Below are 14177 nucleotides of genomic sequence, written 5' to 3' on the forward strand. Positions count from 1 at the left end.
AAATTCATTAAAAGATTGTGTTGAAATACCAATCTTTAAGAAATTTACCTTAATATTTTTAAAATCTTTGACAGACTCAGTATAAATGCCATGGATCTCTTTTCTGTCAGCCAACAACATCAACCAGAGTAGATACACAAAGACAGGACCGAATGCACCAGTTTGTTTACTGAATCACAATGAACAACACACCAGATGATTATTTTTGGAAATTTTGTTTTGGAAATGAAGGATCATTTATTTGTGTCTCCCTTGCCCATCTTAAGAAAGAACAAAATTAAGTTGCTAAAGAAGAAAAAAATACAGACCAGCAATTTTCAATACTCCAAATATCTATCAAATTCTTCAAAAGTACTGTCTATAGCTGTATTCTACACCATGAGTAATTCAGACAATAACGAACAAAAATACCTGCTTTTGTTCAAATCACACACAGTGGGATTACATGTGAACTGACCCTCCTTTCATTAACTGAAGACAAAACTCTTTGAGCTCATTACTGCTCTTACAGATAGAATGGCAAGTTCAGAAAGTTTAGTGTCCTTCTCAGTTTTCCCATTTAAGAAGTTTGCTTTTAAAGTACAGATGCCTACCAGGAAATAAGCCTAAGTTTCTTAAGTTCCATCACTACGTTCCTTGTAAAAGAACAAAATAGTGTACATACAAAGAAAGCAGAAGAAAAATGTCTTCAGCAACTTCATAACAGTTTAACAACATAACAGTTACAGCAATAAAGAAAAGAAACAGCAGGCAAGTTTTCCTCCTAACTGTATTAATCAGAATGTCTTGTAAAAAATATAAGCAGCCCTAGTGATAAAACGATAGATCATTTCACCAGTTCTCACTAGGGGTTTGATCTTCTAGAGCCACTGACATCAAGGGAATCATGATTATGTCTTAATTAAGACTTTAAATAGTGCATTTCAGAAAGCAAAATCACATTACCTTGTTTTATTATATTTTTAGAGAACTGAACACACCAGGTTTCTGAAACATAATTAAAGCTATTTTGAGACTGCAGCACCAACCAAAAACTCAAACACCATATTATTTCAGGAAATTGTTCAGAAATTTTCTAGGATCTGAGAGAAAAGGTGAGAAATAGGAGGGTGGAAAGGATCTACAGGAATGCTTGTATTTCCTCCATTTATGCTTAATCCTCACAAAAAATTGTTCCAGACTGTCACATAACCAATATTGTAACTAACATTATGTCACATAACCAATATTGTAACTAACATTACCACACCACTTATATTTTATTGTAAATAACAACCATACCACTAAAGAATGTATCTGGTTCAGAGTAATAACTACCGAATTTTCATGTTCAGCCACAAAACAAAGCAAAATAGCTTAAGTGAGCACTTCAATTTCATTAAATTTGTTACTAAAAAAACAGGAACTGCCAACTAAAGCCAATTATCCTGCTGGTCTACTCCATTGAGAACAGAGTTTGTTATAAATTAAGCCAGGAATCTTCCCCGTAAAAAGAACGTCCAGTACACGAAGCAGAATAGTGATAAAAGCAAGCTGCTAAACTGCATGTAAATAACATGTAAGAGATTACCCCAGATTTGGTAAATCCTGGCAAACAGCTAGTGTTTAGAATTCTTTTCAACTTTAACATCACCAGCACCCAGCAGGGTGTACTCAGCATCCTACAGAACCTGCACTTGTTTTTGTCTAGGGGCTTTAAAAAAAAATTCCCAGCAACTGTGAAGTATGAAATTTTTAGATTTCATTCTTAAATAGTTTCCTTAATGAGCAGGTGGCATTCTCTAACACCATATAATCAACTAAGTAGTAAGGGTCTGTATTACAACTAGAACTCAAGCCTAAAGGAATATAGTCAAGAAAAGTATATGGAATATCTGTTCCACAAACGCTAAGGACAAAAGAACTATTCATTTTAAAATCACATTCCTCATCTAAGTTTTTCATCCTGAATCAGAAATATACAAATTAGTCTCAAAAGCAGAAACAAATTCATCTTGCTGCCTGCAAAACAAGGTATTTCTTCAGCTACATGGTTCATTTACTCCATAGCAAAGTAGGTAGCTGCAATGACTTTTTACTTTGAACTTCAATGTAGAATATGCTTGTCCTTATTCTGAGCAAAATCAGTAGACAGTAACACATGATCTGCAGTGACTACACATACAGCATCCACCGAGGACTTGCTCAAACACTGTGAATGTAACTTCCTCTCCTAGCACTGCTCACACTTACAAGCAACAGCATGAAAGCTTTTGGAAAAAAATAAAATCAGACCATGTTTCAGTTTGCAATATACAAAAATCTTACTGAAGTAAAGAGGTTTTGAACAATAATTTTTTAACATTTTTTTTTTCAAAGTGAAAACAGCACCCTCTTGACTCTTTGGTCCTTTCAGAGAATGCAGCTCCATGATATACCACCAGCAGAGAAGCCAGTTTTTTAACAGCATTCTATTCCCATCCCAAAGTGCAGTTCAGCACCTTCTCAGGGCTGCTGATACAGCTGTTCACCAGCTGCGCTACAAATCACCAAAAGGATCACTTAAAACCAGATACTTTTAACCCAGATCATTTCAGTGACCCAGTTTTGCAGAGCAGCCCCATAAACAGTCCAGGCATAAGTGAAAATCCTGAAAGGTTTTAACATCCTGGGTAAAGTTCTTACAAACAGGCTTCTCCCAAAAGAAAACTCAGGCTGCACTTATATCCTCAAAATGCAAGAAATCCACATGTACACAAAGCATACCAAAATCCCCTATGTTAAAGTATCTTTTAGATTTGCCTTGGGTTGGTAGCTTGATTCCTCAGACACCTTGAAACAATTCATGTGCCACCTAGTGCATCAGTCACAGCCAGGCAAATAAAAATAACTTACCAAACGTCTAGCAAATTCTTTATTTTCTGAAAGAAATCCATATCCTGGGTGTACCTTGGAAGACAAAAAAAATTCAAGCTGATTGAGTTCTGACTGAGAAACCAGACACCAAAATTAGTAGCATGTTTTCAGCTACTGGGGATGGTGAAGTAGATCACTAAGTATTTAAATAGGTTGAGTAGCATTAGAAACTCTTAACACACTGATTTTTCTGTCCTAAGTCAAGCTGTTGAGCTACCATTTCTGAAACAATCTCCTTATTTAACTAGGGAGAACAGGGCTGCTTGCAGAGCAAATGGACATTCCCTTTGGTGATTTGCCTTTTGCTCTTTTTTAGCTCCATTGCAGATTTCCCCAAATATGCTCATCCACACTCTCCTCAGTAGCCATTACTAAGTACTCCATATCCCAAAATATTTCCAGCACTAACCACAACAATGGTACACAGGTCCACAGTCATAAGCACCCCACCTCTAGTGAACCTGGTTAGAGAACACAATATATTCTCATCATTGGTCTAAGTCAAGCATCCTGTGTGCCTCGTTTACTACTCACACCCCAATACACATTCAGCTTCACTACTTGAGAGGAACAAAGTTTTCATTTTATTTTTTTCAAGTCGCGTAAGATTCTTGATCTAATATACTCTGAAAGATAAAGCATAAGGCATTTTATTCACCTCTTTTAAAGAGCCAATAACTGGGTTTCATATTCAGAAACTCAGAGGGAAGAAAATACTGGTTTTCTTCATAATAAAGTTTCTGACCCCTAACGACACTGTACCAAAACATCATCTTTGAAAGAAATCACAGTGCTCATCCAACTGTTCAAGGGTAGTTGGTGATGCTGATATATGTACACCAATTTTTTTTTAATAAATAATCTGTGTACAGTAGTTTAGAATAATACATTTATTTCAGTGACAGAACAAAGAACATTAGGAATGTGACCATGACCACATATTTTTTTTCCTCCTGATTCCTGTTAAGCTTTGAATCTCTGGCCAAATTGGAGGGGAAAAAAGGCAGACTTGCCCACATTTACACAAATAAGTTGATGTGCATTTTGTAAACATTCTGAAACAAAAGCAATTATGGGATGCACCACTTGCCTTCCTGCAAGTAACATTTACACAATATAGAAAGTTATTCAAATGAACTTTAAGCAAAAGCCTTTTTGGACAGACTTTGTAAAACGTTCAGAACAGCCATTATGGCATATAAAGGGTTAGCACTCAAAACTAATTGGGATTTTTTTTTTTTTCCTCAGCAAATTTGGAAATGAACTGAAGCTGCTCCCTGGTGTGAAAGCTGAATCCAGCAGCCACCTGCAGGATCAGCGACCAGTGCTGCCAGATGCTACAAAGCCTTTGATTTCCAGTAGCGATTTCAGACACATTTAACTCATGTGACATGAACTAACTGGAATAGCATATTCAATCACTTCCCCCCCCTACACACCTTTAAAAAAAAAAAAATGCAAACTCTGGCTTTTCTGCTTCCTATATATGAAACAGCTGCAGCAGATAGACACATTCAGACTCACAGCTTGGGCCCCCGTTTTCCTAATGACTTCCATGATGGCATCCATGTTGAGGTAGCTTTTGCTGGTGGGAGCTGGGCCAACACAGACAGCTTCATCCGCCATCTTCACGTGAACCTGAAAAGGCAATATTCTGCATTAACAGATGCTCCCAGCACAAATAATTAACATCACCCAGTTACATGCACACAAATCTGATTGTGTCAAAGATCATTTACATACCATAACCACTCTAAAATACACACTGAAATTACCAACACTGGCATACAAGTACTTGCACAATAAATCTCATTTCATTTAACTCTGAGCTTAAGTCATTGTCAAATCTTTTTATTGTTCTAATACGTTATTTTGAATTTGATTAAATAAAATCAAGACAAACAATTTCAGCTTCCTATACTGATCATCTATATGTAAATTTAGACTAAAAACTACTTTGTTACTTGTAACCAGGGTAGTCTAATATCTTAATACTTAATAACAAACATTCATGACCAGTTCTAAGCAGGCTCCCCAGGAAGTTGGGGATAATTAGAGTGAATTGAATGAAGGGATGCAATGAGTGTCCCTGCACAGCATCAGGTCAGCACCATGCACAAATTAAAGCCTATGACTAAAGAGTTCAATATCACTACACGTGAACCAGAAAATCTTGAGAATTATTTAAGCAGGCTCATGTTTGATTTCTAATCCACTGTATCCTCATTTATATGCATTTGCAAAATATTTTTTAGTCAAACAAAAAGCTGACAAACATCTCCAACATTTTACCAAGAATACTAAAATTGCTAGGTTTGAAGTTAGAAGTCTTCTTACATCGCACATGAATGCTTATCTTTAAGTTTAAAAAGTTTAATTAGATTGGTCTTTAATATGTTTTCAGAGGTCAGAATACTTTTCTTTGAAGTAAGATACACATATAACCATGAAACCAAACAACCAGTTTTTCCTCATTCTGCTTTTTTATAAGCTCTCTTTCAACATGTGTTTAAGAAAGAATGCCATTGCTTAAACTGTCTAAGATTGTTAGCTGTCAGTAAGACTTGTTTAGAATGACAATTTGCTATTTCCAGTGCTTACCAATTTTTAAAACGATTTGGTATCATCTTCAGCATTTGAAATTGAGAATACATTGTCTAAAAATGGTGTTCTTTTAGAAAATTAGTATTAACATTTGAGAAATATAAGATACTGAGATAAGTTCAGCTGGTCAGAGCATGGTGCAAATAACACCATGTTTATGGTTTTGATCCCTGTATGGGACATTCACTTAAGAGCTGGACTCTATAATCCTTGTGGGTCCCTTCCAACTCAGAATATTCTGTGATTCTGCATAATATTTTTGGTTTATTAATAGGAAATTTTGTTCCTTGTGGAAAGGAATTTTATTTGCAAATAGTATGAAGGCTGTCAAGCGTGTCAAATTAGAAGTTATGTAGTCTGAATACACTATTGGCTCATTCAGAAGAAACAAGGCCAAAAAAAAAACAAAAGACATCTACAAACACTGACAAGCAGCAGTCAGACAACATTTTGAGCAATACAATGAGAAATAAGTAGCAGGTAAATATAACAAACATGTATGACAAAGAAGAAAGTCACTAAGCATTTTAATTTTTTCTTCAGTTTTATTGACCTTTTCTCAACTTGGCAAAAGTTAATCTTACCAACAAGAAGCATATTGATTTGCCATCTAATTCCATGTTTCCTTCTGGAGTCATCTCAAACAGCTTCTGAATTTGCTATATCCTCAAGTACACGAGAGTTCACATAACCTCCTGGAATCCCCACACATTTCACATTTCAACTATTGCTTCTATAGAGTCACAACTGTTTTATCACTACAGCATTGGTCTCACAATATTAACAGAGCAAAACCAAAAAAAAAAAATCTTAGAGCAGTAGCACAGACAATCATGCATCCGGTTGTAGTGCTTTCTAGTACATACACCCTAGCAACTAAGTAATCATTTAGATCAAATGCTATCAAGATCAGCCTGTCCCATCCTTCCTGCAGCACTAAGCTGAAGAAACAGTATGTTTCTCCTTTATCTTCATGATCAGTTTTTATGCTTAAACTTGTTCTGAATCCCAATGTGGTTTACATTTCTAAATGAAGTCTTTCAAGCTTAAGCTTAATTAAGAATGCGTGTTTATAAAGCCAAAAGCTTCCTTATAGAAAAGGACCAAATATCATTAGCTATTTCTATGTATCAAGATGAAAACCCCATACCCACCCACTTCTTGCACTGAGATACCAATACTGTCCCACTAGAACCAAAAGCAGCCATAGAACATATTGCAAAACAATTGGTTTTATACATACAAACAGTCTTGTGCACTCAATATTCCCTCACTCCTTTCTGAAATGTTTCATTGCTATTCAACTCCCTGGAGTTTCAACTCTTCCTTTCCCACATTACCCTGTAACCTGGTAAATCCATTTCTCCTTGTTCACCTTACTGCAAGTTACTGGTGCCTTCTCTAGTTCAGTGCCAGTAAAGCCTTGAATACACCCTAATACACCCCACAAGGGTATGACAACAGCAAATCCGTAACCATGTGATATTCATGTTACCTGGTACACCTCATCAGAGTACCAGGCAAATCTCTCACAAAAATAGGTCTCCATTCCACTTCCACTAGTGCAAAACCTCTAGAGTTTCAGAATCCAGTGAAAGCTGTTCCATCTAGGGGGCTTCCCATATCCACTTTTATTATGACTTCATATCTACTTTTATTATGAGTAAACCAGCACACATATAAACTGGAAATCTGCTTCTTTGTAATTCATAACGACAATTCCCCTTAGCATTTAGATTTCTTTGACAATGCCCTGTAGTTCATGAAGAACACCCAAAATATTTTAACACAAATACATCATAGATTTTTTTAGTACAGTACAAGTCTAATTAATAGCAAGCATTGTAACAAAAGCCATAGTTTCGAGTCTACATAGCAACTGAAACTTTCAGCTTACTACCAAATGCTGCCTACTTCACACAGTAATTCACTAAACCTTTACCTCTGCAGTATCTAACTTATAATGCAGTAGTTCTAGACAGTCCAAAGAATGCAGCAACTCCCCTTCCTCAAGAATCACAAATTTAAAATATATTGATTTTCAAATTCAAGGATTGCTTAAGTACTTGACATAAATCACAATCTGATGCATTCAAAACCTGTCCCTTAGCAGCTAAAACCTCAGAGGTGTAATTTCTCTCTTTTCTGTTTTAGTTCACAAAAAAAAACCAGTGTCAACAAAAACAAAGAAGCAAGTCCCAGGAGGTACTTGAAAAAATGCGATTCCTTCATAAATATCTGAATTGACCCTGCAATCTCAAGCATGAATGGCTAACAACAAAGGCTGGAAAACAGTTGAAACTAAGAGCTTAATGGTTTATACTGCAGATTTTAATCACATTGGGCTACCTGAGCCTCAAGAGAGAAGCTTCAAGCAGCTACCATGGGCTTGCTATATCATAGAACACAAATGAGAAATCAGAGACACCTTGTGTGTAAAAGCAGTTTAATTTCTGTAAAAGTTTTATACTTGAAGTAGTCTGTTTCATGAAGGCCAATCATATTTCAAAAGCAGCAAAATCAAAACCTACAGAATCTTCATTTTATAGAACTTCAACCTAATTCAAAAACTAGAGACTTAATTTAGTCACCTTTGGAAATACAAACCAATCACCAATCAAACCAATCAAAGAGCCAACCAGCTCATCACAGACTCTTATCTATGAGAAATAAGCTACAATAATAAAACTTCGGATTTAACAAGGAGTCCTAGCAGAACAACATTAGAATGAATACTATTAAATGGTGCATCTGGTTTTGGATTAAGATACAAAATCAGCTGGAAATAATCTGAAGTACAATAACTATTTTATGACAAGTCTTCCTGAAAACAAACAGACACAAGAACTAGCTCAAGTCCAACAAGCTGATTCCTTCAGAGGCAAACTGCACAGAAGTGGCCACTGGTTACAAAACTAGTTTAGATCCAGGAGCCACCTTTATGGCAAGGCATCTAAATCAGCAAATCCTGCCAGATCTTTACACAGGAACAGCTTCATGTTTCTTCACCACTTCTCCAGTAAAAAGACAAGTAAAGCAAGGAGTCCACTGGGGATGACTTGTCAGTCATTTTTGGGCTGGACTAGTTTCAAGCACCATGCCAGGCTGCAGCAACTCTCAGCAGAGTGCAGCAAGAGGTGGCAACAGTAGCAGCAATTGGGTTTGGAGATCCTTCTACATTATGTTTCAATATTTAAGGAGGATTTATAAACCAGGTTTGGTGCCAGGGCCTGGCATCATACTCCAGAAGACAAGTATGTCCATAACCCGAAGTTCTGGATATGAACACCACAAAAACAGTCAATATCTGCCTTGTAGATACCCCAATTTAGAAGGGCTGCACTGAGTCAATGCTAGTACATACCCAAATTACCTAGATTATGTTAGCTCTCCTTTATCCTGGAGAGTGATACATGTTCATTTAACAGTAGCATGCTCTCTTGCATAGCCATATTCTGAATTTACTGAATTAACTTCATAATTAAATCTGTATCTCAAATAATCATCATTTCAATAAATCAAAATTAATAACTTGCTACCTAAAATATACATAGGTCTCCTAGGGGTGTTCTGTTTAACACAGCAGTATCAAGGTAACCTTCTTCAGGGCCACTCAGCTGCTGCAGATCACTAGTTTAAATCTACATTATCAACAAATTTCGTTTAAATATGCATATCTTAACATTTAAACATAGGAAAGTTCTCAGTATGAATATACAATGTATTCAAAATCATTTGAAGGCTAAGAACTAAACCACTAACTTTCAGTGTACATACAGTCTATAAAACAATCAAAGACACCAAGAAAATTTACAGATCCCTAGCATTATAATTATTCAGCAGTTCAAGTTTGTTCCCTTCTTATGGATCTGGTTCATGACAAAAAGTGCTTTTCTCCCCAGTTTGTTTCACAATCAATCAATCATTCTCATTTACTAACTCCAAAAAGTAAAGGCTGACTTTCTCAATAAAGAAAAATAAATCTACATGCATTTCCTAATAGAGTGTTTAGTACCATCTGCATAGTTTCTACAGATGATTTTATATACTTCATCAGTTTCTGAGGCTTATCATGTGACAGATGTAATTTACTTCAGTGTAAATGTCCAATTAACACATACGCGCACACACGCCCTTTTTCCTCCATCTCTGAGGAGGTAAACGTCTGGGATTCCCCAGTGTCTCAGTTCTTCAGAGTAGGTCAACTTACACATCTCCAGGTCTCAACACAAGTTGATATTCATACAGCAGAGACAGTTATACTGAGTATGCAGGCTGCATTTTCCCCCCTAATTCTTCTGTGCTGTTTCAAATTTATACTACAAGGAAACTGTTATATCTACATATATAGTGCTAATCAAACCTAAGAAGCAATTAAAACAACCTCAGTGAAGAGAACACTTTTGTTTGGTACACTAGATAAGATTGAGCATTGTTTAGACAAAGAAATCTAATCAAACAAGTCATTCTCCTTTTATAGCTCAAATCAATATTACACATTGGAACAACATCCGTTGGTGTAAGTGGATTCACTTAATTGGCCCAAACTGCATAATACCGCTCAGCAAGACAAATCACAATTAGCTCAACCCATAAAATAGGGCTAATGAGTAAATCCTTTGTAAGGTAGCTAAAAAAAACAACCAACCACCTCAAATCTTGCCAGCACCATTGCCAAAAGAGACAGACAAAACAGAACAAAAACCCTGTGACACTGAACAGTCTTGAGTTTAAAAAAAAAAATAAATCAAACAGATGCAAAAAAGGTTCAAATTCACTGCTTTGCCAAAAACACATCTTTCATCATCTGAACTAAATGTCTTTAGCAGCTTGACATTAAAATACACACACCAGTAATACAGTAAGTATTAGCAGTGTGCAGTATTCATACAGCCTTTAAAGTGCTATCTGCAAAGAAATACTGCCACACCATTACAGCATTAATCCTAAAACAAAATAATGGAGACATGTCTAAAGCACACAAAAAACAAAACTGAAATTCATAAATAGCATAACTCTCCTGTATTTCCCATATTTAATTTTATTCAGCATTCTAAAAACCTAAATAAAAGTTTATGCAAATAAACAGGTCAACCTGCAGAGTCAACATAAATAGATTTCTCTGCATGACTATTTTAAACTATTTAAATTTGATGGCCCACAAATAGTTACACAAGAACTCTGTAAAACAATTCTTCAGTGGTCTTCAAATGTGTTTTGGTGAAGAGCATTTACTTACATTCCCCTCCAAGTCTACAATGACCCTCAAAACAGCCCATCCATTAGCATCCACAGGATTAGATCCCTGGTTCATGGACACCAGCTGAGAAAAATAAATTTCAAAAAATAACACCCTTTCCTTTACTTCCCAGTCTTGCCCTTTAAGTTTGCCAACTGGTCAGAAAATGAAGACAGTAAATAACCTCAGTAACCAAGGGCCTCAAAAATCCACAGCTTTCAGCTAAAGTTAAAATTAATAGATTCAGGCTGAACTGAACAATCACTAAAAGACAAACACCATGAATCAGGCACGGAAGACTGCATTTTTAACCAACACCAAGAGAAAGCACATTTCAACACATATCAAGACTTTCATCTGTTTGCATTCTTGCTTATACACATGAATTAATTTTTTTAACATTAAAAAAATGAAGTAAATCCCCATTCTCTCTTCCACGGATAAAGCTCTGGAATGTTGTTTGCTGTTAAAAAGACACACAATTTTACTTCATCATTAAGAAGAAAGGACTACCCTATTGTACCTAGAGGCCTGATCACTCTTACTGTGAAAACTAGACAATGCTAAAGCTGTCTCAGAGCGATACTCTCCAACTGTTTTCTGCTTGTGGGGCAAGCAAGAAAACGCCTCCTGAGTCCTGAAGACACTACAGATAAGACTCTAGAGATGAGTTACAGAATGGCCTTGGCTCCTAAAAGCCTTTTCCTATATGCTTATTCTTTGACAGATAGCTTCAGTGAAGCACCTCCTAGGACAATGGTGAGAAAGAAGGCTTCTCCATCAGAATTACACTGCAAGTGCTTGTGTTGGACTCTCCAATGAGTACACAACTATTCATTCAGCTAAATTTTCAGTAGCAAATTTGTATCACAACCTCCAACATGTTTTACTCAACACCAACCAGTAACAATCAGTCTTTCTTAGGTAAACTAACTGAAAAAGTAGGTCACTAATCTACCTTTTGATGAACTGAACCATTAACAGAAGTAGAGCAATCAGGAGGGGAAAACCAGAATGTCCCAATCTTTAACTCCAAGCCATTGCACCAGCAGCAAAATACACTAACAATCTTCAGGGAAAAGCATTTCCCTTGCCTCCTTCCACTGGTGTTTCCCTTGGTGGAAGAGCTACCAAGTTACCTTGCTCAAGTGAAAATTGGAGGCAGCACAGCCACTCAACACCACCTTTGCTGATGTCTGGGGTGTTGAGAAGAAAGTCTGCAAGCTTACAACTGCACTCTCATGTCTGCAGACTATTTTTACTTTGGAATACATTATCTAGAGCAAGTTCCAGGACAAACAGGAGATTTTTAGTTCAGAGTATACACTAACCATTTGCAAAGACAGTAAGTGTATTTACCAAAGAAAGAGTCTCCATCTGTTGCAGGAGTTGAGCAATTCATCATATTTATTTAGAGCAGTCCACTATGCTCTGTGAAGATGCTCAAGTTTCATCTTTGCAGTGTATGTGATTCTGCACTTTAAGTGTTTTAGAAAAAGAATTAAGTTTTTTGTGATGTTAACAAAATAGTGATGCCCTACAGTGTTCTTAGTAGCCTCCCTGCATTTCAAACACATCTGCACCCACATGTCAGCCTTTCCCTAATGGAATCTCAGCTTCTAAGCACATTAGCAAAGCAATAGGACAGATCTTTCTCATGCTGTTTCTTCTTCCTGCCTCTCCCCAAAACAAGCTCACCAAGGAATGCATTTGATTCGTGCTTCTTTGTTTTGCTTTCTAAGGGGGTTAAGACATGTAGGAGATGGGAAAACTGGTAGTTAAGCAGGTCTAGGAAACAGGATCCCATGGTAGGAAGGGCAGTCAACTACAGAATTTCATACAGTAGAGGTTTAGTTCTTAATTAAGCTAGATATTCCAGAAGACACTTGGGATTCAGAAGTAGATTAAACTCAGCCCCAGTACAATGCAACACAGTCTGCACTGGTTACAGGCTCCCATCCCACATTTTCAGCTCTAATCTGGACAGAGTTCCTCTTTCAGACGGATCAACACGGTACACAGCCATTCAGATGTCTACAGATGGATGATGGACTGCAGAAGTTACTTCCAGCATGAAAGATGAGGGATTCCTAAAACCAGTTCTAGTGTTGAGAGAACAGCTCACAACAACAGCAAGGTGAATTCACAGCTACCTGGCATTTCAACTACATAACAGTATTTAACAGAAAGGTGAAAAGGGAAATGTCAACATCAACTAAATCAAACATATAATGGATCAGTAGTTGGAAGATTTACATTTTTTTTAAAAAATCACAAACACAAGATGCAGACTTACAGTGAGTTATGTCCTTCCCAGCAGACTAACTTCAGGCTCAAAATGAACCATATATTGAGACTTAGATTAAGTTTCACAGTGAGCCTCACTTTAGACATATACAAAATGCCACTCAAAGGATGATCCCACCCCTAAACCCTGCTCTACACTCAGCTCCAGCAATTACAGTGCTGCTGAGACAGATCAATGGACTGAACAGACACAGTGGAAAATAATTTCAGGGGAGGGGAAATTAACCTTCTGTCAAATCAGCAAGTTAAACCATCTCCTAGCCACATGACCATCAGATGCCACACAGTGAATGAATGAGAGGGGCCAGGAGAGCCCAAGTACTCTTTTCACAAGTAGTTTAGACTTAGAGGAATTTAGACATAATATGAAGCAAGTTCTACAGTGTCAAATAATCCAAAGAAAATACCAGAAAAAGACAGTTTGTGAGTAAATGCAGAATATCTTAAGGCTGACAAAGTTCCAGAGCAGACTTCCTAAAGCACAGGCTTTCCTCATGTCTATGCAATACACAGATGCTCAACAGAACATATGTAACAGATGTACATGCATGTGTATGTATGTACATACACACATCCCTTAACCACTTCTAGGGGGTCAGTGAGAGGGGGATTTTCCACTAAGGCTAAGTACTAAATTATTAGATTAAACTAACAAAAATTACATCATAAAATCTCAACATTACTACCATAGCCAGCATAATCTTAGGCTTTTCTGAGGAATTAAATACTTAAAAATGCTTTACAAAATAGTCATACTTAATATCATGTTATTACAAGACATTTACAAAATAGAGTATTTTTCCTTCAAAATCCCAGTAATGTGAATGTTCAGATTTCTTAAAGATTATTCTTTGCTTAAATAAAATTGTTAATTTTCTAAGAAAATTGCTTCTCTGCCAGCATGTAACTATTCATTACAGCACAACTTCAGAGAAGATAGTCCTCTACATAAAATCCATCCTAAGGTTTCTACCCTCAAAGGTCTTCTTTTGAAAGACAAGACAGCTTTGAGATTTCAAGACAGATTTCAAGTTGAAATCTATAAAAACAGCACAGTAGAGAAAAAGCACGAAGCACTCCTGAAAATGACTGCACAGACAAGCAGCCCGCTCACCAAATCGCTAAGAACTGT

General features: G+C 36.7%; 1 protein-coding gene across 1 annotated transcript in view; it reads right to left on the reverse strand.

The window, feature by feature from the left end:
- Positions 1 to 14177, reverse strand: part of PCCA (propionyl-CoA carboxylase subunit alpha) — a 274019-nt gene that overhangs the window by 229767 nt on the left and 30075 nt on the right. The window contains exons 5-6 of the mRNA XM_015631135.3: positions 4420 to 4533; positions 2875 to 2928 (exon numbers count right to left, since the gene is read on the reverse strand). Coding sequence (XP_015486621.1) covers positions 2875 to 2928; positions 4420 to 4533 — 168 coding nt within the window. The remainder of the gene's footprint in view (positions 1 to 2874; positions 2929 to 4419; positions 4534 to 14177) is intronic.

This window comes from Parus major, chromosome 1 (genome assembly GCF_001522545.3).
Source record: "Parus major isolate Abel chromosome 1, Parus_major1.1, whole genome shotgun sequence".
Lineage (NCBI taxonomy): Eukaryota > Metazoa > Chordata > Aves > Passeriformes > Paridae > Parus > Parus major.